The following is a 22414-nucleotide window of genomic DNA, read 5'->3' as shown; positions in this document are numbered from 1 at the left end:
TTTATTTAGTCAATACACACAGATACTTCTGTATTGCTTCAGGATAATGATTCATCATGGATTAGCATGTATGCTTATTAATAATCCAACCTGATGGATGAATACTACTAACACTGAGCACTGGAAGTTTTAGGTTGAAGCCTTCAACTTCCAGTTATCAATTTATGAAAGAGAAAGCTCAGTTTCTGCAGAGAGAAGTATAGTATTTAAGTGAAACTATAAATTTGGAAAATTATAAAAAAACTCCGTAGCTGGTTTATGAATGGTTTGTCACCATAAGACTATCTGGGGACACAATACATTCAGAAATACAATGTAATTAGGAACTAATCCTGAACTAAATCAATATTCTGTTTACTTTCCAAATGCAATATTTACAGCAATGTGTCATTAGGACATTTGTACAAACACACAGTGCAGTATGTTGCCTCCAGAGTTATAATGTAAAGATACAGTGTAAACGTACAGTGCAATTGTGCTTGGGATATCTGATACAATAAAGGAAAAGTTTGATATTTTGGCTTTTTGGTGGAGAGTTAGATGAGAAAACTGATACCGCTATCACATCTGTCCGCTAAATATAAGTCTGCAGCCAGCAGCTGGTTAGCTTAGCTTAGCATAAAGACTGGAAACAAGGGGAAAACAGCTAGCCTGGTTCTGTCCAAAGGTAACAAATCCACAAAATCCAACAAAATCCGTGGGGTTATGTACCGCAATAATTTCTTGGCTGGGACCAGTAACTTCCTGGAGTTTCCACTGGTTGGCTGGTAGCTTCTCCGAGATGGATTAAACAAACGACATAAAACCTGCTAATTGGTGAGCTTTAGAGGTGCTGGTGTATTTTGCAAAATGTCAAACTATTCCTTTAAACTGATTTCATGCTTAAAACAGTTCTTACAGACTTGTAAGCAACTTGCAATACCTACTGTTTGGACAAGTGGCTGGTACAATAATGTGCGTGCAGGCTTATAGCACAGAGTTTTTCTTGTTATGTTTTTTACAAAAAAAAAAAAAGCTTAAAATAAAGTCACGGCCAAACTTAAAGCCAGGTAGTTCCCATTCTGTGACTCTGGATCATGTCATGACATTTCCCAAAGCCAAACTAAACAGACATTTGCTTGTTTGCACTACTTTCCACACCAGTGTAATGTATACATGTATATTCATCTTTGTATATTGCACAGTTAAAGTAAATGCCTCTCAGCTTCCGTGAGCTGCGCAACAAGTTCCTGAAGCAATGTAACTTCTTTAACTCCTTTTTGAAGCTCCCTCTCTCTTTGTCCCCCACCTTCTGCACACTAAATGTGTCTCAGCATGCTGGCTCTCCAACAGACTCATGAAAAGTAAACACTTGTTATAAAAATAAAAATTAATTGGTCTGTGGTAAATGCACGGTAAGTCGGTTAAAGCCTTGTTGAGATGAGCTTTTGCTTGTCTAAGACCTGGTCTGACAGTAGAAAGGCCACCAGGATGAACTCAGATTAAAAGACAAAAAGTAGATGAGGTCGGCAGAATGAGAATTGTGTAATCTGTTGTAATGAAGGCAATTTTAAGCCCCCAAGGTACAACTTATGAGTCTGACTAGTCTGTGTGTGGTGTGTGTGTGTGTGTGGGTGGATGGATTGAAGTGAATGAGTGTAAAGACCCAAAGAGAGAAAAGAGAAAGATGAGTAAGAGAAGAAGAGAGAGATTTCATTATTACTTTTTCTGTCCGGTCTGGGTGCCCTGAGCGGCGCAGGAGTAGTTGCCGATCTGCTTCCCAAAACGGATCGCCATGGAGATGTCACAATCGTCCACGGCAACCACAGCCACCTTTTCTCCAGAGGGTCCATGGGGGGTACCAAGGCGCCCAATGTTAGGCTGAAAAGTAGAATAAAATAAGGGTTAAAGCTCAGTTATTCATCAAAATTTACACAAATAATAGAGTAAAAATTGCCAAGGATCTGAGGATGCTCTATGTTAGAAAAGAAGAAATTAAACCACAAAGTGAATCACATGTATTGTGTCCTTTTGCTTGTCTGAGTACTACAGTAATATTTTTTGCAGCGTATTGTTATGGTAAATTAACTCAACTGATTGAATTTAATTAAAATATTTCATGCTTGATTTCTTTCTTTGTTTCTTTTCATCCAATCTGAGAAGCTTGGCTGGGGCAGCACTTGATTGGTGTGGGTCAGCGCTACGCAACAATGTCGAGCTGACTTTACCATACTCGGAGTAGAAGTACACAGGCCTTCTCTTGGCTTAAGATGACAAATAGCCCATTGTGCGTGAGCTCGCACCTAATGATTACAAAGTAGGCTAATTCCTCCATAAAGGCTTGTGGTCGGCAAATGTTGATCTGAGAAAATGTGGATCAGCTTAGAAATCAGGCCACCAAATCGCTTCAGTTTTCTTTTTGTAATATCTAACCTGAGACCGAAGTTCAATGGAGCGTTTCCTTAACAATAGTGGCCGTGGAACAGGAAGCAGACAGAATTTAATTAAAAAAGAAAATGTTCCCACCACCATTGCTGGCATGAAAGTAAAGGATTTTGTTAAAGATATGAAGCCATTTCAATACAATTTTTTCCAATAGACACGTGCTAACATTTTAAAATTACAACATAGCCTTTACATTTCCTTGCAGTGAGGGGCTTACAATAGATCAAAAAGATTAGTTACTTTTCTCTGCTATCTCTCTAGGGAGAGTGATAAATTTCTTGACTACAAAAACACTCAACAATGGGACTACAGATCCCAGATCTGATCACAGTACAGTGTTTACATAAGGCACCTACGCCGTTAAAATGTTGACAGTTTGAGCGATAGCCAGAGAGACTTTCAAACCACCGAGGTTGTGAATGCAAGAATGAACTGTTGAATGAACTGTTTACGACAGCTATATTTGGGCAGTTTGTTGCATTGTCTTGTCTCATATGAATTTAAGAAAAAAAAGAGACAAAAGCATGACAGAGGCGGAGAGAGAAAAAGACACGGACAGAGAAGACACAATGTGTGTGCATGTGTTTGTCTCCTGCATAAATAGGATTAGAGTAATGAGATACTGGTGGGGCACAGACACAGCAAACAAAGGAAGAGGGAAAAAAAAGAGGGCAAAAAATAGAAAAGAAGGACAAATATAGGGAGGTGGACTGACCAGAAATGAGAGACTGAAAGAGAAAGACAAAAGAGAAGCTGGCAGACAAACACAACGTGAGCGACAGAATTGCAGCGTCTTCTATTTTGGCTCAGGTGGGGTCTGGTCCGGGCATAGTTTCCAATCCACAGGGGGTTGTATTGTAGCTTATCGCTGCCCCTCCCTTCATCATGCCCTCTTTCCACTGCTTCCTCTGAAAACAATTTCACACTTTCCACAAAGACGAACAGAAAGGCCAGCTGAACAGTGCTGTTTTCTTTCTCTTTCGCTCCTAATCTCATTCTGTCTTTTTGTCTTTCTTTTTTTTTTTTTTTCCTCACAAGCTAATTCTTGTCATACACAATCACGCACGCACACATCGACAGGTGATGGAGAGAGAAAGTATTCCTCTTTCCTTGTGGAAGTGAGACAATAGACTGCACGGCCTGCATAAGTGACATGAGGCATTGTTGAGGAGCAAGGCATCATGGGTTAACTGTATCATGTTTCCTATAAACATAGAACATAGCATCTGTGGTCTGTGATCTGAGAAACAGCAATAAAAATGCATCTCTGGAAGGCGTACAATTAATGTAATCCAAGATGCAGCCATGTCGTCATTTTACACAATGTAGGCTACTGGGTTTTTGTTTTTTTTTAACTCAGGACTTCAAAGTAATAAGTGGTAAAATTATACATTTATAAAAGTAAGAAATTATATATTTTTTTTTATAATTTTGTTTATTTAACTATGATAAATTCCATTATACATTAATCATTAATCAAAATAGTTGCCAGTTAATCTATGAATGGACTAATCGCTGCACCTCCAATGGTTATTTCAACTCCTACTTTTAAAAGTTTGATTAAACAGGGTTCATTGTGTTTGAGTACATGCTTCTCTGTATTATCTAAATGTCATATTTAGCCTTTCGCAGACTGTACTGCATGTATCTTTGTGTGTTAGTAACCTGCAATCATCTTGTATGTGGAGCATGTATAGCAATCATATTGGCAGGAAACCACACCCCTGTCCCTGGCAACCAGCCAATTAGCCCTCTGTACAGGTACCTGCAGGTGCCAGCGTGTGTTAAACCCACCCAGCCGCCCCCACCTTCTTACATCTGCATAGGAACTGCAGAGATCCGTCTTTCCAGTCAGCCCATGCATGAATCACTAAACTCTTAAAGGACCAGCGTGTTGCCACCAGCTGAATACCCTTCCACTCACCCTCCACTTCCAAAAAAATCGCAAAAGGTCCTCTCTAGAGCCAGAGTTTGGTTTGTCTGTTCTGGGCTACTGTAGAAACATGGCGGTGCAACATGGCTCCCTCTGCAGATATAAAGGGCTCATTCTAAGGTAACGAAAACACAACAATTCTTATTTCCAGGTGATTATACACTAATTAAAACATACTAATGAATATTCTATTTCTGCTAAGTCCTTTCCTCAAGATGCCACTAAGTTCTACACACGGCACCATAATTCAAATCAGAAACAGAGGATGGGCCCTCGCTGAAAATATTTGAGTGACATAATTTAACTACTGCTTCCTGCGCTGACATGACAGCACCCCGTGGCGAGATGCTGCATTTAAGAAAATGTGTGTCACACTACTGTAGCTGCACTCAGGTAAGGCAGTGCACCAGAGCAGAGTTACAACACACACCTTGTGCATTTCACTGGGTTTTGTTCAGAAAGCAGCAGAGCCTGTGGCCTAAAGAAGTACAAAATATTGGCACCATTCAGCCTGCAGCAGGAGAAAAATGAAGACAAGAAAAAATTCATGGTGGTGCAATTTGCTTATGCTATGAATTACATCGTAGTTGATTAAAAGTTCTCCCAGGATGGAAAAAATTCCTCTAAAAATGTCATTTATGGGTAAAAAAAAGTTGTTGTATGTTGAAATCAAAACAATAATAAAAAAAAACAACTTTTCAAACCAGCAGTACAAAGAAAATGAGAGGGAGAGTGTGATAAATATGAAAAGATTTTCAAAAAAGCCACAAAAGATAATTTGTCTGACAAAGGAAACCACTGAGTGAGTATAGTCTGCTAACAGAGAAATCTGTAGTCACGCTGATTAGGATCTTATCAGCCCTTTCGAGTTCAGTCGAGCGAGGAAGGGTTGAGATAAAGACGGAGGAAGACAGGAAGCAAAACATCGGGGAGACACCCAGATGCCGCACATAATGGACCCGCAACTCAGCATCCCGGGTGGGGGGGGGGTGGGGGTGCAGCTGTTATATTATATGTGTTGATAATTCATAGACTGACAAGAACACGCATACTCCATCTAGGGTATGTGTGTAATGTGTATGTAATATGTAGGGGATATAGGAGCATTAACGCAGCTGTTAGTTTATAAGTGTTCCCACGCAAGAGGACTTTCGCACACACACATTCACATACCCTCACTGTATGTATGAACCAAACACCTCCTGTATTTATTGACAAAGAGTAGAATGTCACTGAGAGTGAAGAGGAAAACTAAATATAGATTCATTCCATACTACAGACTAAATGTAAACAGGTTTTGAGTATGTTGTGTAGTTCATATTGGAAAAGTGATGAAATTTTGCCCCAGAGAGTAAAAAAAATAATGTCTATTTGTTGAGTTTAATTGGCTGTGACACATTCAACAGTCATAGTTTTTTCTTTAACAAACTGCTTCTCTTATTAGAATAAAATGGTTAAGTCTAACAACAGTTTACTGAGATAATTAGTATTCTGTATTTCTTTCTTTCTTTCTTTTTACTTTTTGCCTCCGATCGCATTAATTCCACTCAAACTAATATGAAAAACAAACTGGTGACTGACTGGGTTATAATGGGATGCATGTCTGAAATGTGTGAAATGTGGAAAAAATGAGGAAAACATTTGCTGAGCCTCTCTTGGTAGAGCTTTAAAAACTTTTTGATTGTTTTGTGAATAAAAAAACAAAACAAAACAAACAAACAAAAAAAAAAACTGACCATCTCAGCATTTTTGAAAACCTTCGTTGGACACGGAAACAGATATTATGATGATTTAAAAAATTATACTGGATACTGGATTTTCAAAATTATAAATGCACATAATTTTCACATAATGCTTTTCTATCTACTCGGTTTATTTCAACATGATCTTTGCTTTTCATTTTTCTACTCAGAGTACAGTCCTGCATAGTAACATCCTGCTTTATTGTAAGTCTCCCAAGTCAGAATCAGAGTGCTACTGGTATTATAATGTTTCTTAAATACTTGGGGACTTGTTTTTAAGCTTACAAAACAGAGAGAGCATTTATACTTATATCCTCGAGCTACAGGTCACTTAAAACAAACTTAAACTCAAAAATCAAAAGGGACATTTAAGAAAAAAACTTACAAGAAAACAATAAATTCACATGTACAGGACTATTTGCAATGGACAGCGTGTCCTAAATTGAACATTTGGTGTTCAGTTAGCTGTGTGTGTGTGTGCATGTGTGTGTGTGTTTGTTAGGTGTGTAACTGCGGCCGGTAGAACTGTATATAGTTTCAGGCTTCTTTCTGACCCTTGGTTTTAAAGTGCACTTGGCCCTCATTTTGAGGGGCCCCATGAGAGTCTCTTATTTACCCTCTACCCGACTCCGGGCTGTTGAAGATTCCCTCTCTCTAAGGTGTCGTCTCCAGGGGCGATAGGCTTGTTGCAGCCATGGCAACGCACTTGATCCCCACAGCTAGCCACAAAGACAAGGAGGGCATGAGGACACGAGCGGACTGAATGGACACACACAGATGGGCGCACCGAAGCTTCAGCGTACACCAAAACACGACGAATACTGCCACATATAATCAAAACACACATACACACACACTCTCTCCCTCCCACAGACACACATACACACACATACCATCGGGCGGCCTGTCAAAGCTGACATGCTAACTCAACCAGCCCTGCAGCTGGGATAAAGAACCTTGCTGCACTGATTGAGTTACATGCACAACAAAGTTTGACAGCTTAGTCAAAAAAACACCTTAAACACTGTCAGAATGAGCGACAAATGACCAGGAAATGTGTGTGTGTGGTGTGTGTGTGTGTGTGTGAGAGAGAGTGTGTGTGTGGTAGGTGGGATAGTGGGAATACTTGCTGGTGATTATGTGTATGTGTGTGTGTTTGGGGAGTACGGGAAGGATGTCTGCAGAATGTGTTTGAGCGTGTGTTGAGGGACTGAGTGAACAAGTGTGTGTGTCTGTGTGTGTGTGTGTGTGTGTGTGTGTGTGTGTGTGAGAGGCAGGAAGCAGCGAGCGGAGTTGCAGACGGCTGCGCGGTTCATTTTGATAATAAAGGAAAGAGGCCGCACAGTCTTTTATTTTATCTGGGCTAGACTGAGGAAATTCCATTGTTTCTCTGACTCTTGGATGAAAATTACACTTGATGGATATTCTCCTGATGCTACAATGTGTTTGTGTGCATCTGTGTGTGTGTGTGTGTGTGTATGTATGTGCGCGTGCGTGTGTTTTCCCAAGCTAAATTAAAGTAACCACAAGAAAAGACCAAACATGTTTTTATTATCATAAAGTATCCATAAAAGAACTGTTTCAGTGCTGCAACTCAAACTGGAGCCAAAATCAAGATGGGCACTGAATCAAAACCAATATCTCTTTTAGACACCGCAGTCATCAGCACACAATAACTGCGTGTGTGTGTATGTGTGTGCGTGTATGTAAAGTTGGTTTTTTGGCCCTGTCATGCATAGGCTAGTGTGTCCCATCCTCCCTTTGGCAGCAACAGACTCTGTCATGTCCACATTACCTCACCTGCCCTCTGGCTATGTAAACCTAGAAGTGTGAATTATTCAAATACACACACACACAAACACACACACACACACACACACACACACACACACACACACACAGAGAGGCTTTACAAAAGGCTACAATGTCCTATGTTCAAGCCTATATGTTACTACTGTCTTCATCGGCTCATCACACTTCTATCAGTGTAACAGATGGACAGTGTCCATTGTTGGCTTGAAGCTTTCAAGCAGCAAAACAAATGTGTGGACGGCACAAAACCTGAGGTAAGAGTAACTGTATCCTGTTTGGAACAGCCTTCTACAACTCTACAAACATGGCCCGTAGACTGACATCAGTGCAATAACTATCTGATTGATGTTCTTAAACAACTTCTTAAAGGATATTTTACAAGCAGCTTTTGTGTCTTTTACCAATTTTGCATGATTAATTCTTAGCTGCTTTTCTCCTGCCTTTTAGATGAGGCACCATACATAGTTTAGTCTGGAGAAAATCTGTTGTTGCATGTTTGTTGCATTTTAAAAAAGATTTTTGACAATGCTGGTAATCAGACAGAATTTTGTTACCATTTTTTTTAAACATAGTATGGGAGGTGATTCACAGGAATCATGGTAGAATCATGACTTTCTTCAGACTTTATTTAAAAGGTGATTAGACAGTTTGACACTGCTTTGTTGCACCACAATTTGTTATAAATGCTCATACCCTGGAATACAGTTGTAATGACATACTTCAGTGTCGTTATGAAAAAAATGCAAAAAGGACAAAAAATAGATTTTTTTTTCTTGCAAACAAACAAAATTCATGAATAGTGAAAGTTTCTTCACTTTCTTTCTTGCTGCAAGTTAGATGAGAAAATCGATACCACTGCCATTTTTGTCCATTAAATATGAAGCTAAACCCAGCTGCCAGTTAGTTTAGCTTAGCTTAAAGACTGGTGAAAACAGCTAGCTTTGCCCAAAGGTAAAACAAGCTTTGCCTCTAAAGCTCACTAATTAACATGTTACATCTCATTTCATTTAATCTGTACAAAAATCAAAGTGTAAAACGACACATTGTGGTTTTACTTCCAGTTCTTGTGCTAAGCTAAGCTAAGCTAAGCTAACTGGCTACACCGTCATATTTAGCGTACATGAGAGTGGTATCAATCTTCTTATCTAGCCCTCAGCAAGAAAAATAATGAGCTTATTTCTCCAAATGTCAAACTATTCCTTTAACACAGCAAGCGATAATATTTAAAAAAAAAAAAGTTATTACAAATTATGGACCTGACAGTCCAAAAAAAAGATCCTTGGAGAAAAGATACTTTGATTATAAAAATCTTACACATCTAACCATTATCCCAACAGCCTTGTGGAGAGCATACAGTAACATAAAACAATTAAAGATAAGGACTGCAGCTAATGCTTGGCAGTAAAAGTGGTGGCACAATAAAACCAGACTTGATAGGGATCATATAAGAGATAAGAGATAAGTGGAAAGACGTAGAAGAGAAAGAATTGGAGACGAGAGACGAAGAGGAAGGAATCGCATTAGCACATTTCGGTTTAACTCACTGAGTCTGCCAACTTCATTTCTCCACTTCCACAGCATTTTTATCCTTCATCTTCTCTTCCTCCCAAATTCCACTGTCTGTCTCTCTTAATGTTAATAAGAGGTTTAGGTCATGCTAGGTGAGGTGTGTGAAATCTCCTCCTTTCAGTGACACACACACACATACCCTCCCTCACATCACAGGAGAGCGAGGAAAGAATGCAAAAAAAAAGAGAAAAGGTGAAGAGAAGTAGACGGATGTGAGAGAGAGGTGTAGTGAAGTAGGCAGTCATGTGTGAAGGCGGACTGAAGTGACAGCTTTATCAGATTTATCTTCATTCCTCGGTGACACAATACTGTACACATCTGCTTCCTACTGACTGACAACTCACTCATCTAAGCACACACACACACACAAATGTCTGCATGTAAAAGTACAACCGACGTGAGTGTTTTAAGACTCATAACTTCCATAGGGCTTGTTTCACTATCTCACAATAGGATACGTCCCTTCCCGTATTCACAGAAGCACTTATTCTATTGTGCCCATCTTGAGTTTCTGGACGTTGTAACATCTGGCTCAAGACCCTCCGCCTCTTTAGATGAATCCAGGTTGTAGGTGGAAGTAGAGAAGCCACTATTACTATGTTGGCACATGTAAACCTGAATACCATAATGTATGTAAAAAGGATCTAACTATTACAGTGCTTTTGCCAAAAATCTGTACAGAGGATCCCATAAAAGTGGTTGTATGTTGAAAAATAGTCATCATATACGATAAAAAATGAATGTTATAGTCTAAAAACAAAATTTAGTCCCATTTTAACAGAGCTAGATGTCTTTTCTGGTTGCTCCAGCAGAAATTAAAAGCCACAAGCTCCATGAAATATTTTTAAATTTCGTAAATCTCCATTAAATGCTAATGTTTCCATTGCATCCTTAACTGCATGTCGACAAGGAAGCACTAAAGACCGAGCGATCTGCCTACAGATGGTGAAACGTCATCCTGCGTATCTGTTGCTGGCTTGATACTATGAAATTCCACTTTTACACTATCATGTGTTTCTGATTTGATTTTAAATGATGCGTTTCTTCTGATTACAATGCAAGAAATCATTTAGTTTGATGATTTTAAATCAAAAGCTGGAAAGTAATTCCTGCTCAGCAGTTCCTGCGTCAGCCATATATAAAGGGTCTCCATGCAGACATCTTGACAGCCGGCGCTCGGGGCCGGCTTAATGGAGTTAGTGCTTCTGTGAAAACACGAGGGAGATAACTATCTCATGCTACTCACATTTTGTGGCACACATAACTTGCCAAAAATTGAAAGGCGATCAGAGTGGCTTTATAGTTTATGCTTATAGAAAAAGGTGGTCAAAAGTCAAAAGTGCAGCAGCCTAAATCTGCATGTAGACATTTGCTTTATTAAATCATTAACCCACTTTCATTTAGTTAATACTCCAACAAGTGCCTGACATGTATTGATCTTAGTTGGATCTTAGTATAACCAGAGAAGATCACAGATACAGTCTAAAATTAAATCTCATCAAACTAAATTACAGTCTAAACAGAAGCATGTGATCCGAGAGACACATGCTGTCCATACTCATTACAAGAGCCATCTCCGACGATTTCTGAGCATCGTTAATCCTCCCTGACAGAATAGGTGCTATGGCCTGACACTCTTCTGCCAAGGAAAACACAATCAATGCTCGTCGGGTGTCTACCTACCTGTCTGCCTGCCTGCCTGCCAGCCTAAGCTCAGACATGTTTATTTCACCTGAACAAACCTCAATGGAGGAAATCAATGAGAGCTGACAGCTGAGCAGAAAAGTTTTTACTGTGTCATTTTGGCTTTACAGCACTTGTCCATTTTTGTATATGAGCCGTTTCTCCAGCGAGATAAAGAAGAAGAAGAGAAGAATGATATATACATCTATATATATATGTATATATAGATGAAAAGAATGTATGCGTACATGCACTACTAAATGAGAGCTAGAAAGAAGCGGCAGTGATGGAATGAAGCTATTCCTCAATGAAAGAGAGCTGCTCTGCAACTGGAAGAGCACTCGTTACTGTCCCCATCTGCTTCACAAGTACAGAATGTGACCTCTGACCCCTCGACAGCTCGAGCTTGGATATGTTAAAGGGGCCATATTATGCACATGTCCAGGTCTATATTTATATCATGGGGCTCTACTGGAGTATCTTTGCATGATTTACATTTCAAAAAACTCTATTTATCTTATACTGAGCCTTTATTCAGCCCCTCAGTTCAGCCTCTGTCTGAAACAGGCCGTTTTAGCTCCTGTCTCTTTAAGGCTAACCACGCGAAGAGCCCACTCTGCTCTGATTGGTTAGCTTCCTGAAGCTGCGTCATGGTTGACTTCTGGCTGATCGGGAGGCTTCATCAACAAACTATGAAACAAACTATAGTAGTAAGATATTAGAGCCAAAATCCGATCCAAAACATGAGAGTGGACAATGCAAACAACACATGGAAAACCTTAGCAACAACCTTAGCAACCTAGCACAACCATAAAAAAACGTTGCAATTGAAGCATTCAGAGCATGTTGAAGCCCTGGCTTTTACTTGCAGGTAGAATTTCTATATACATTAACCTCAAGTTTTGGAACTTTGAACATGTTAAGCATAAATATCCGACATTATATATATAACAGAAATTCACAAAAAGCATAATATGGTCCCTTTAAGTTGAGAGTTGTCATGAAAAAAATGTGACAGGGCCAGTATTATCTCAAACTGCAGGGCACCAGCAACAAAAACCTTTATTCACACACACTAGAGATTTGTATGTGTGAAAAACCAAAGTCCTTGAATTCAAAACTTTCACTTTAGCCACTGTTTGTGCCAAAAGCAAAAAGTGAAAGTATCTGAACATGCAACACCAGGCTGAAGCAGAATGAGAAAGTCCAGCTTTTGTAAATGTATTATCTAGTGAAACATTCATGATGTGCTGTGAAGCTTTTGGGGACCAAGGTGAAAAGTGGCACATTGCATCCAAACTTCACCACAAAGTCAAAAACAGGATAGACAGAAGAAAGCCCGTTGACATCATACTAATAATACAAAGTCAACACACCAGCTTCGGCAAAAACCAAAACCAGAAAACCACACCAAAAACTACAACAGCCTCTTCTATAGTCCAGACCAGACCAGAGCCAAAGAGGCCATGTTACCTCTGTACATCTGATGTAAGCACATAGAGTCACTCCAGCAGACTGTACTAGAAGCAGAGCAGGGACTAAGAGACACTGAGAGAAAAAAAGACCACCAGTGGGGACTAGGCTAGAGGTCAGAGGTTACCTCTTTCTGATTGAGCTCCAGCCAGGCAGTATAGAGCGGGAGCCGCAGAGCCCCACTGGAGTCCACCAGACTCCCCCCGTCCTGGGAGAGAGATACCGTGAGAGAGAGACACACACACACACACCGCGTTAGACCTGCAGCCCACAACCAAGCCAAGAAAGTCTCATCACAGACTCATGTTTTCGCTTCATTTGCCTTCAGAAAATGTTCTAAAACTAAATGTACAACCTGCTCTAATTAAACACGTAAAATGTATTTATTTACAGTATGTCCTTAAGTGTACATAAGGGTGCTTTGTGTGTTATTTGCAGCCGTTACTTTACAACAAAAGAAGTATTACTTCAAATATTGTTGCCCGCATGTACGGTATGTGTATACAGAAGCATGCATGCTGCAAGTGTCTGAGGCTGAATTTGCTACCAGCCAATTTGCCAACAATAACGACATTCAAAGCACAACATAATTCCTCTGTGGCCACTTCAAAAACACCTCTCCCACCACCTCACACAATAGGCTACAACTCATGCACTGCCGCCTTTGGACAAAGGTGTTTCTGGCAGATTTATATCACGCTGCGAAATGCTATGCTATGTGAGGAGAAGGTGAAATTTACAGCAGGAAAAACAGAGAATATTTGCTTTGCCTCGAGCCTGTGAAAGCCCCGAAACCAGCATCCACATGTCAAGAAAGGGTTGTGACACAAAACATGGGTTTAGGAGCGTGTTTTCACGCAGCAGTATTAGATTATAGTGTGTTACAATAATGTCTGAGTGATTAAAAGCACTGAAGAATCTATGTATTTTGTTCTAATAGCCACCTTTACAATGCACCCCTAATTAGGACTAAATGTGTGTGTGTGTTTTTGTGTTTGTGTGTGTGTGTGTGATGATAACCTTAACTGTTTGAGGTCTGGGGAAACTTACGTCAAGAAGAACGAAGGATAACATGGCCTCTTCCTCTCAAAACACACCCTGCTGGGGAATGCACAGACTGGCGCTTCATCTCAAAGGTAACTACTTAACCTTTCTTAAAAGCACTTAGCAGACAAAATACACAAACCCAAATCTGTGTAGAAACACATGTACACACACTTGGTTGAGGGGTACGATGTTCCTGTACCTCATCATAAGCTGAAAAAGTGTGTGTGCGTGTGTCACCAATGACACAGTCCAACACCTAATAAGGTATGCGTCTGTCTGTCCAGTCATTACAGCCACCCAGGAAACCACATGTGGCCCCGACTAGTAGCTATAAAACTACAACACAGAGATGGATGACAACTCAAAACCACTTAGTGGCTCTCAGCAGTGTATTTTAAGTGCGCTTGTACACTCTGGGCATGTGTTTAAGACTGTGTGTGTGTGTGTATTTGTTGCGTATGAGCTTGTCCTGGAAACTCAATAAATCCTGAACCATCAACAAAGAGACAGAGAGAGAAAAGGAGACAGAGAGAAATACAAAGAGGAGGGTGGCAGGTATTTACTGTATACACACTAAGAAAACTGTTCAAAGCAATTCTCCTGATGAAGAACAGTGATAAAAAAACAGAAAAAATGTGGAGTATATTGATTTTCATGAGAGATAAAAGCATTTAATGGTTATAATAAGTGTCAATTTTTTTAATTGGTTTGGTTTTGACTGGATTTTACTGTATATTTACAAAGACTTTATATAGACGGGTCCACTCTGGCTCAGTTGTTAGCTTTTACCTGCTGCTCAATCCACAACAAATGCCATTTAATATTATTTAGATATTATATAATGACTCCTTTTTAACATTTTACCAACTATTGTTCAGCCTATGTGACGCTAGCACTATGTGAACTTTCAGGGACTTCTAGTCATGTGTAAAGTTCAATGTAAGATACGTATTTCCGCATTATACTCTTCTTTTTGGTTATGTTCAAAAAGAACGCTCTACGTCAGAATGATCCAGGGACAAAGCACGTCAGAGTACGAAAGTGAAACCTCGGCATCTTAGTTTCAAAGTCAGTGACATCAGGTCTATGTCAGTCCTGCAGAAGTGGAATGCAAAAATATACACACACAGTATATTTAAAGTACTTAGTACTATGCTGTGAAGTAATTTGCACATATGTTCTGATGATTAAAGCCCTGCCATGTAAACAGCACCAGAGTGAGATCGAGGCAGGAACAGCAGAAGCAGAAAGACTGAACTTTTGGTACTCGTCGGTGATAAGAGCCAGCTAAGCCTGTCTGGGAATGCTGCCTACACACCCTTGCTGTAAATATCACAGCGCACATTAGCCAGTGTAACACTATTAACGTGTGTAACATCACGCCTGCATGCAGCGCAAAGTGACATTACAAAAATACTGCAAACACACAGGCATGTCACTTCTCAGTCATGCTCTGCTTCGCTGAACTTGAAACCATGTGGATGGATCACATGGAAGTTAATTAGTGTTTATTCATAGCTGTGGGTTACAGTTAATTGGCGTTTCACTCATAAGCATTTTTCCATACTTTATTCTTGTTAAAAGTTAGCTGGTGAAACGTGGGCGCAAATATGATTAAGATTCCTGCAGATTCCTTCTTGTTTATCATTTTCATGCTTTCCATGTGAAATCACACTAACTGATAATATCTAGAAAATTCTGCCTTGAACTGCAGGCTTACTGGAATGGATCATATGGGTGGTAGTCACATTTTCCGTCACCACCCTGAACAAAACTAAATTAAAGTCACTCATTCAGTCACTCATTCAGCTATAAGTCCACAAGGAAAAGTAATTAAAACATATATGATGGACAGATGGCTGGCATGATGGATTAGCACTCACAGAGACCATCAAATCACTGAAAATGAAAAGATTTAGAGCTGCACCAGAGACAGTATAATCACTGTATGCGGGTCAGGATTACAGTGTATGCTAAATATTGAAAATGAGGTATTAGTACATTTATTTGGAGTGTCACAGTGTCTACTTACTAGCTTTTTCCTGAGCTTTAGCCTCATCAGTGGATGGAGTTTGTTGTTTGTTTGAAAACTCAATAATAAGATAATAAGTGAGAACTGAATTGATTTTTTTTTTGGGAAAACTACTATTTCCAAAGTTAAGACTGAACTTTCACTTTAATTTATAGGGTTTCTTCTAAGGCATACCTCCCTTATGTGATAATCAATTTTGAAATTGATCTATAATGTAAGATTATGGTCATGGTTATGGTAAAATTAGATAACTCAAGCATTCCTGGTCTATTCAGCACCTATTTTATCTTGATGTAACCCACACAGGTGGCCTGGCAGATATAATCATGATACAACTTACATCCTGCCTGTTATCCAGCTAAATAACATCATTTCCTGCAACAAGTGACATCATTTCCTGTAGTGACTAAACATCAAAACCTAAGACAAAACCTCCTGCTGACCCAAGAATACCCGTTTACTTGCTCTATGTGTGTTTGTGTGTTTCCTGTTTAGATCTGCCTTGCTCACGTAGTCAACTGTCCTTGAGACTTGGAATTTCAAAAATGTCTTTATCCTGCCACCTCTTTTGTATAACATTTCTAATAGCAGTATGGACACACACATACACACTCGCAGTAGCTCTCTATTTGTCTGCCCCCCACAGATGCAAACACACACACGCACACAGTTCTCCAACTGACCCAGATCATTGCAACAATGGCAAGTCCATGTCTGCTGCCATGCCAACCCTCCCCCCGACCTCTGACCTGTGTTTTTTAGCAGGGGCACCCTGGTTCTTCTGAGGAGAGCAGCAGTGGATTTAAAAAGGGGGCACCCACACACCCCTGCACAGTCTCAACTGCCTCATCTTCTGACCCAGTAAATCACCTTCTGTGCGTGTGTGTATTGCGTGACTGTGCCGTTAGGACCGTTAAATGTGATTGGGAACAACAACTCTCGACTGGGTTACACCAGCTTTTAGTAAATCTATTTGTAAGTTTGTGTGTTAAGCTTTTTCCTAATTTCTTAGTGCCTACTAGTTAACAAGTGATTTATAAAATAAACAATGAAATTAACCTTATTTAATAGAATAAATTAGGTTGCACCACTAAAACTTAGGAAATGACTTAGCCAGTAAAAACTAGTGCCCTCATAACAAAGTGGGAAATATCCCATTATGCTAACAACACTATTCAGTCATTTAGGCAAATGTTATTTGCATTTGTATGTAATTTAAGGTATATTTTCTTTGTTTTTGTTAAATGTAATTGAAAATCCTCTAGTTTACATCATTATTAAAGGGAATTTTGATCAAGTCAAATATGTTGACCATGTTCCATATCATCTCTTTTACTCTTCAGTCTAAACGGACATACGTATATTAGCAAGCTAATATTAGTTTTGTTAGTTAATACAGTTAGCTACACAATGGTTCCACATGGTGGTTACTGGGTGTAAATTTTAAGTAACAACTAGTCTTGACATAAGAAGTAGTTTTTGTGGTGCAACCTGTTTTCATTTAGAGATTGGTAAAACTTCATTTAGTTAACACTTTCTTTATAACTTAGCTATATATTAACTTACAAGGAGCTGGTGCATCCTTTGATCTCTAAACAATATATCAATCACCAGTAGCCATCTTGACCAAAATCTCTCCATTTATGGTAGCTAAAACCCTTAAAAGCTCCCACAAAGATAACATATGGACAGAGTAAGAATGTTATTTATGTGTGTGTGTTTGCATGACATGAATCTGGATTACATCATATCTTGAGAATTGGGCTCAGATCTTCTCTCGACTCCTCAAGCTATGCAAGCAATGCTAGGTACAGACAAGTGTGTGTGTGTGTGTGTGTGTGTGTGTGTGTGTGTGTATGTGTGTGTGTGTGTGTGAATCTAAGAGTGAGTACTCCTTCATGCACGTTAAAAACGAGTGTGCCTTCATTCACATCCATACATTCACATGTCAACATGTCTAATCTATTGTGAGAACATTACTTCTTTCTGCCATATACATTTCCTCTAATCCCTCCGGCAACTGATCTAGGATTAAATTACCATCAGTCAGTCTGACTTCTGATCATTCAACACATGAAGAAAAGCTGACCCTGTGTCAGTGCTACAGTCAGCTTCGGGCTAATTTAACGGAATGTGTCACCAGCTCTACAAATCATTGGTCTGTATTAAGACTGACACTGGTGGAACGCACCCACCCTCTGCACTACACGCTAATCATACTGGTGTAATACTGGTGTATGTGCATGGGAATGTGTCTGAGTGCATTTTGTATGATGTATCTTGTTGTCCAGTTGGTAATTTTTGAACCTCAGGTTGTTGAATCAGCTACGACAGTATCTATGGGTGTGTTTGTGCATACTTGTGTCTACATGTCACAGCAGCAAAAAGGAAGCCTATAGGATCAGTAACGCTAAATAAAAAAAGAAAAGTAAATGCCTCAGAACAGAAAAGTAGAACGGAAATCTGTTAGGACATGGAAATTAATCTCCTGTTTCCATGGCGACATCTCTACAAATACTTGACAACCTCATAGACAAACAAAACAAAGCATGTCTTCAGTGCCAACAGATTGTACCCTGCAAATAATACCTGTGGTAGTCAGGGGCCTCGCAGCAACATTAACAAAGCACTACAAGGTTTATGCCATTGTCTCTGGCATCATTATCCCACAAGAGGGGGACATGCAGCCTAAATACACCTCAAACAATAGGTACATATGTGACCCTGTGGCTAACACGGAACACTATGGTAGCCTGATTCATCACATGTGATGAATGCGTCCCTGTCAAGGCCACCAAGTAAGCTATGAGCTCTAAAGGCAGAAGGCACAAGCAAGAGGCAAACAACCTGTGAAATGTGAGAGGGTTTACATTGTAGGCTAGTGTTAGGGCCAAGAAACACGGTACTCTCTTTAACAAGTTATGAAACACAGGTGGCTGCTGAAATATGATGCTGGATGCCTTGGATCCAGCACCTGATGCTACAGCATTCAGCTTCAGATACATGGCAGCAAAGCTAGACATAAATGAGGGGAGACAAGTGAAAGAAAGTGGATAAAAACAGGGATCAATGTCTTTTGTGAAAGCACTGCGTACCAGTTAGCATATTAGCTTTGAAAGGCTATGAGCTAGCACATGGTGTCTCACATATCCACAAGGCTTGAATTAATTGGTTTTATTTAGGGGAACAAGGCTAATTAACTGGTATATCAACTTTATCAGGACAAATTTACCAAAATCTAACACAAAATGATTACTGTTGATCTCAATGCAGGTAAGAATGACAGTAACTGTCCTAGCAATGCCAGGTTAATTCACAGAGATGTCACATATAATATTGCCATTTTCATTACTGTAGACCACTGACTGGCACATTTTACAATTCATTCAGGCAGTAAATCCCACATGGAGCTGACAGACCTACAATTTTAAGCTCCATTTAATTATATGATTATACACAACCAGATAACAAACTATAGCATTTACACGTTCAGACGGCCAGTGTTATCTTATTTCCTGTCTTGTTTAATGTCATCAGAACAATGCCTGCAGGCTCTGGAAGTTTGCTGGAAAATAACACCAGCAATTGACTGCAATGTAAGCCCTTCTAATATAATATTACAACTGAAGTGGATATATGAGCTTGGTTTTGAAATAATTGCTGTCTCTTTTCTGAGATTGGACTCAGTAAAGAGGCAAGAAAACCGTCGTGGGAACGTCTCGAAAACTAATTTAAACACTATGATTAAGGTTAGATTCATTACCATCATGAAAGTAACCTTTGGGTCCATATATAGACAATTAGCCTGTCCACAAGAAAGGGGTTGGACAACATCCAACTCCTAAACTCAGAGACAAAAATGAACTTTTCTGATAAACTGATGAACTTTTGACCACTGAAGCTGAAGCCAGACTGCTTTGCCTCTTTCAGAAAAAGTATACCATTAGTCAGTGCTGACGCCAAAAGCAGGGGAGTGAACCTGTGTCAGAGTTAACGTCACTACCAAAACCTGCACTGTGAAGATAATCCCCCAAATCAGCAGTCAAGGTTGAGTGCCTTGGTAGCCTCAAAGAAAATCACTTTTCGTACATTTCACTCCCACAGTATAAATCCTGAACTTGCTAACCCTCAACACTGGCTGTGTGTTGAAAAAGACAACTCAAAAAAGTTTAATGCAGGAGGACAGCAGCGGCCGGTTGGTTGATTAAGTTCCTTACCTTGTTGTAGTAATGGAGCTGGACAGAGTGCCACTGGCCGTCACTGACCCCACCTGGGAGGAAGGGAGACACAGTGGTCTTCGTCTCACCTGGATGACAAGGGAAGAAGAGAAGAAAGAAGAGGAGGGATGTGAGGTCGGACATCGGGATGGTAGGAAGAGGCAAAGGAGTAAAAAGAGGAAGGATGAAGCAGTAGAAGATAGGAAGTGAAGAGGGGAAGGAGAAGACAAAGCAGGGGAAAAGATGAGGTCGATGGAGGTGAATGGACAGTGAGAGAAAAGAGGAAGAGAGAAAACAAGAAAGTGATTTATGAGCATAATGTGATTTAAATGGTTAAATACAGCTGCTGTTTACATTTGCGGCATAGTTTCAAATGCCAATTGTTAAGGCAATAACATCTTGACATTATTGATTTAGAGACAGACTATGTAACTTTTTCTGAACAGCGGCTACTGAGAGTGAGTGGAAGCAGGAAACAACGAACATGTTTCCTGGTGAGGTACTAATGTTTATTTATGGTTTTATTTTGGGAAAAAAACATTGAAATGTTTAGCTGTGACATTAAATATGGTGTAAAATGTAGGTAGGGCAAGTTCTTTAACAACTGAATGAGAGGAGGAATACTTACAGGACCTTTTACTCCACACACACACACACACACACACACACACATCATGATCATAAATCAACTGTTGGGAAAGCCCGCGTTAGCCTGCAGTATCATTGGCTCTCAGTGAGAAGACTGTGGAGCACAATGGCACCAGATTTACTGAGGGTTTACTCTGTTTGTCAAAGGCAGGAGCAGCCTAAGCAAGAATCCACTGCTCTGCTAATCAGCAAACAGCAACACTGACAAGAAATGTGTGTTAATTTGTATGCGAGTGTGTGTGTGAGAGTTAATAAGTGATGTGTGTTTTTAAGCTGTGTGCACATTAGAGACAGAAAGAGGGCGTAAGAAGGTGATTGTGTGTTTTAATTCACCTGTGTATTTACAATATGTGCCTGAATAAAAGAAGACAAGCGGTGAAAGAGAAACAGCACAAACAAATCAAAGACTTTCTTCCCGCTCCTCTCATTAACCATGAGTCATAATTGTGAGTATTTAATTTGATGATTCAGGCACTCAACATTCAGTCATATTTCAGGTTTGAAGTAGGGCACAAGAACTTGGCTTTGCTCCCAAACAGGCTTCACCCAGCATAATCATATTGAACTGGATTCCTCCCTGCATGGTACCATGGGAAAGTAGACTGACTCTGGAAACAGCAGTCACCAGTCCAATTGTTATGTGTTTGATCTGTGATCCAACAGTTACCCGTTTTAACAATGATTGTGGGTGTGTGCTGTACGTGTGTGAGTGTGTGCATATCTAGCTAGAACTGCCCCGAGTCGTACCTCATTTTGTCAGTCGAATCATTGAATTTCTGGCGCTAACTTCTGGTTTAGCCCTCCACTAACCTGAATAGGGTTAAAATAATTCAATCGTGTGGCTCTTCTAGACTTTCCAAACGTTATTGGACCGAATGGATCAAATTCTGATGGAAGTCTGTGAAACGAGTCATTTCGCGGGGGTTGTGAGGCTCAAAAAAATGTATCTGCTGATTTACAGATGTCTCTTTCACAATGTAAGTCTATGGGAAAATGCCTTTTTTTGCCGGTATGCGTCACGTGACAGACACGGAAGTCGCAATTACACAGTTTGGCCACTATGTCAAATTGACTTCAAAGCCAGGTCCTGTTCCTAGGGGCTTGGGCAGCTCTCTTTCTGAGGAAGCAGCTGCTTTCGAAGTGTCAAACACACCCATACTTCTTACCTTCACACACACACACAATAGTGCAAACTGTGCTACATTTGGATACATGCATGCACTAACAAAAACACACCCTTGTCAAAGGAAAGTGCATGTTGATAAAACTATTTAGCAGGCTCTTTGTGAAAGTCACTTTAGATAAAGAGCACTTTCACACTAGTGTTAATCTACTTAAAATGGAGCTGATATTGACATGAATTACTTTAGTGGTCACCACACAAACACTGGTATTTACGCAAACAAAGCATGACGCCTCACCTCCAGAAAAGGTGAGTTGAATCTGCTCGTCTATGATCTCCAGAGCGATGAAGTCGTGTTTCTCGTTGAATCTGCCGTTGTAGAGAAGCAGAGCGTTCCTTTCTCTGGTAGCAAACCTGCAGAAAAAGACAGGCTTTTAAAAGTTTGTTAAAGATTAGTATTTTGTGTTTTGATAGTTGGAATAAGTGGAGGTGATGTGACAAATGTCCTAGGACCCAGGACAGCTAATTTTAAGGGACAATGGTGACATTTAAAATTGGACATGGTCATTTGTCTCACAGAGGCAGTTGAGTGAATTCCAACTGTTTTTCTCTGCTTTAGCTTATGTTTCCTGTCACATTTCTCAGCACCTATCCAACTCAAACAAACCAGGACTGAGCGGTTGAAGGCCGTGCAGATAGCTTTATGATGAA

The 22414-nt window shown here is 39.9% G+C and overlaps 1 protein-coding gene across 4 annotated transcripts in view; it reads right to left on the bottom strand.

The window, feature by feature from the left end:
- The window catches only part of celsr1a (cadherin EGF LAG seven-pass G-type receptor 1a), a 95674-nt gene that overhangs the window by 27221 nt on the left and 46039 nt on the right, over positions 1–22414 (bottom strand). For 3 of the 4 annotated variants that reach the window (XM_042403415.1, XM_042403417.1, XM_042403416.1), the window contains exons 5-8: positions 22002–22117; positions 19933–20021; positions 12764–12844; positions 1703–1860 (exon numbers count right to left, since the gene is read on the bottom strand). In XM_042403415.1, coding sequence (XP_042259349.1) covers positions 1703–1860; positions 12764–12844; positions 19933–20021; positions 22002–22117 — 444 coding nt within the window. The remainder of the gene's footprint in view (positions 1–1702; positions 1861–12763; positions 12845–19932; positions 20022–22001; positions 22118–22414) is intronic. The other variant, XM_042403418.1, reaches the window with a different exon arrangement.

Source organism: Thunnus maccoyii, chromosome 23 (assembly GCF_910596095.1).
Source record: "Thunnus maccoyii chromosome 23, fThuMac1.1, whole genome shotgun sequence".
Taxonomy (NCBI): domain Eukaryota; kingdom Metazoa; phylum Chordata; class Actinopteri; order Scombriformes; family Scombridae; genus Thunnus; species Thunnus maccoyii.
This window is presented reverse-complemented; position numbering and strand designations above follow the sequence as displayed.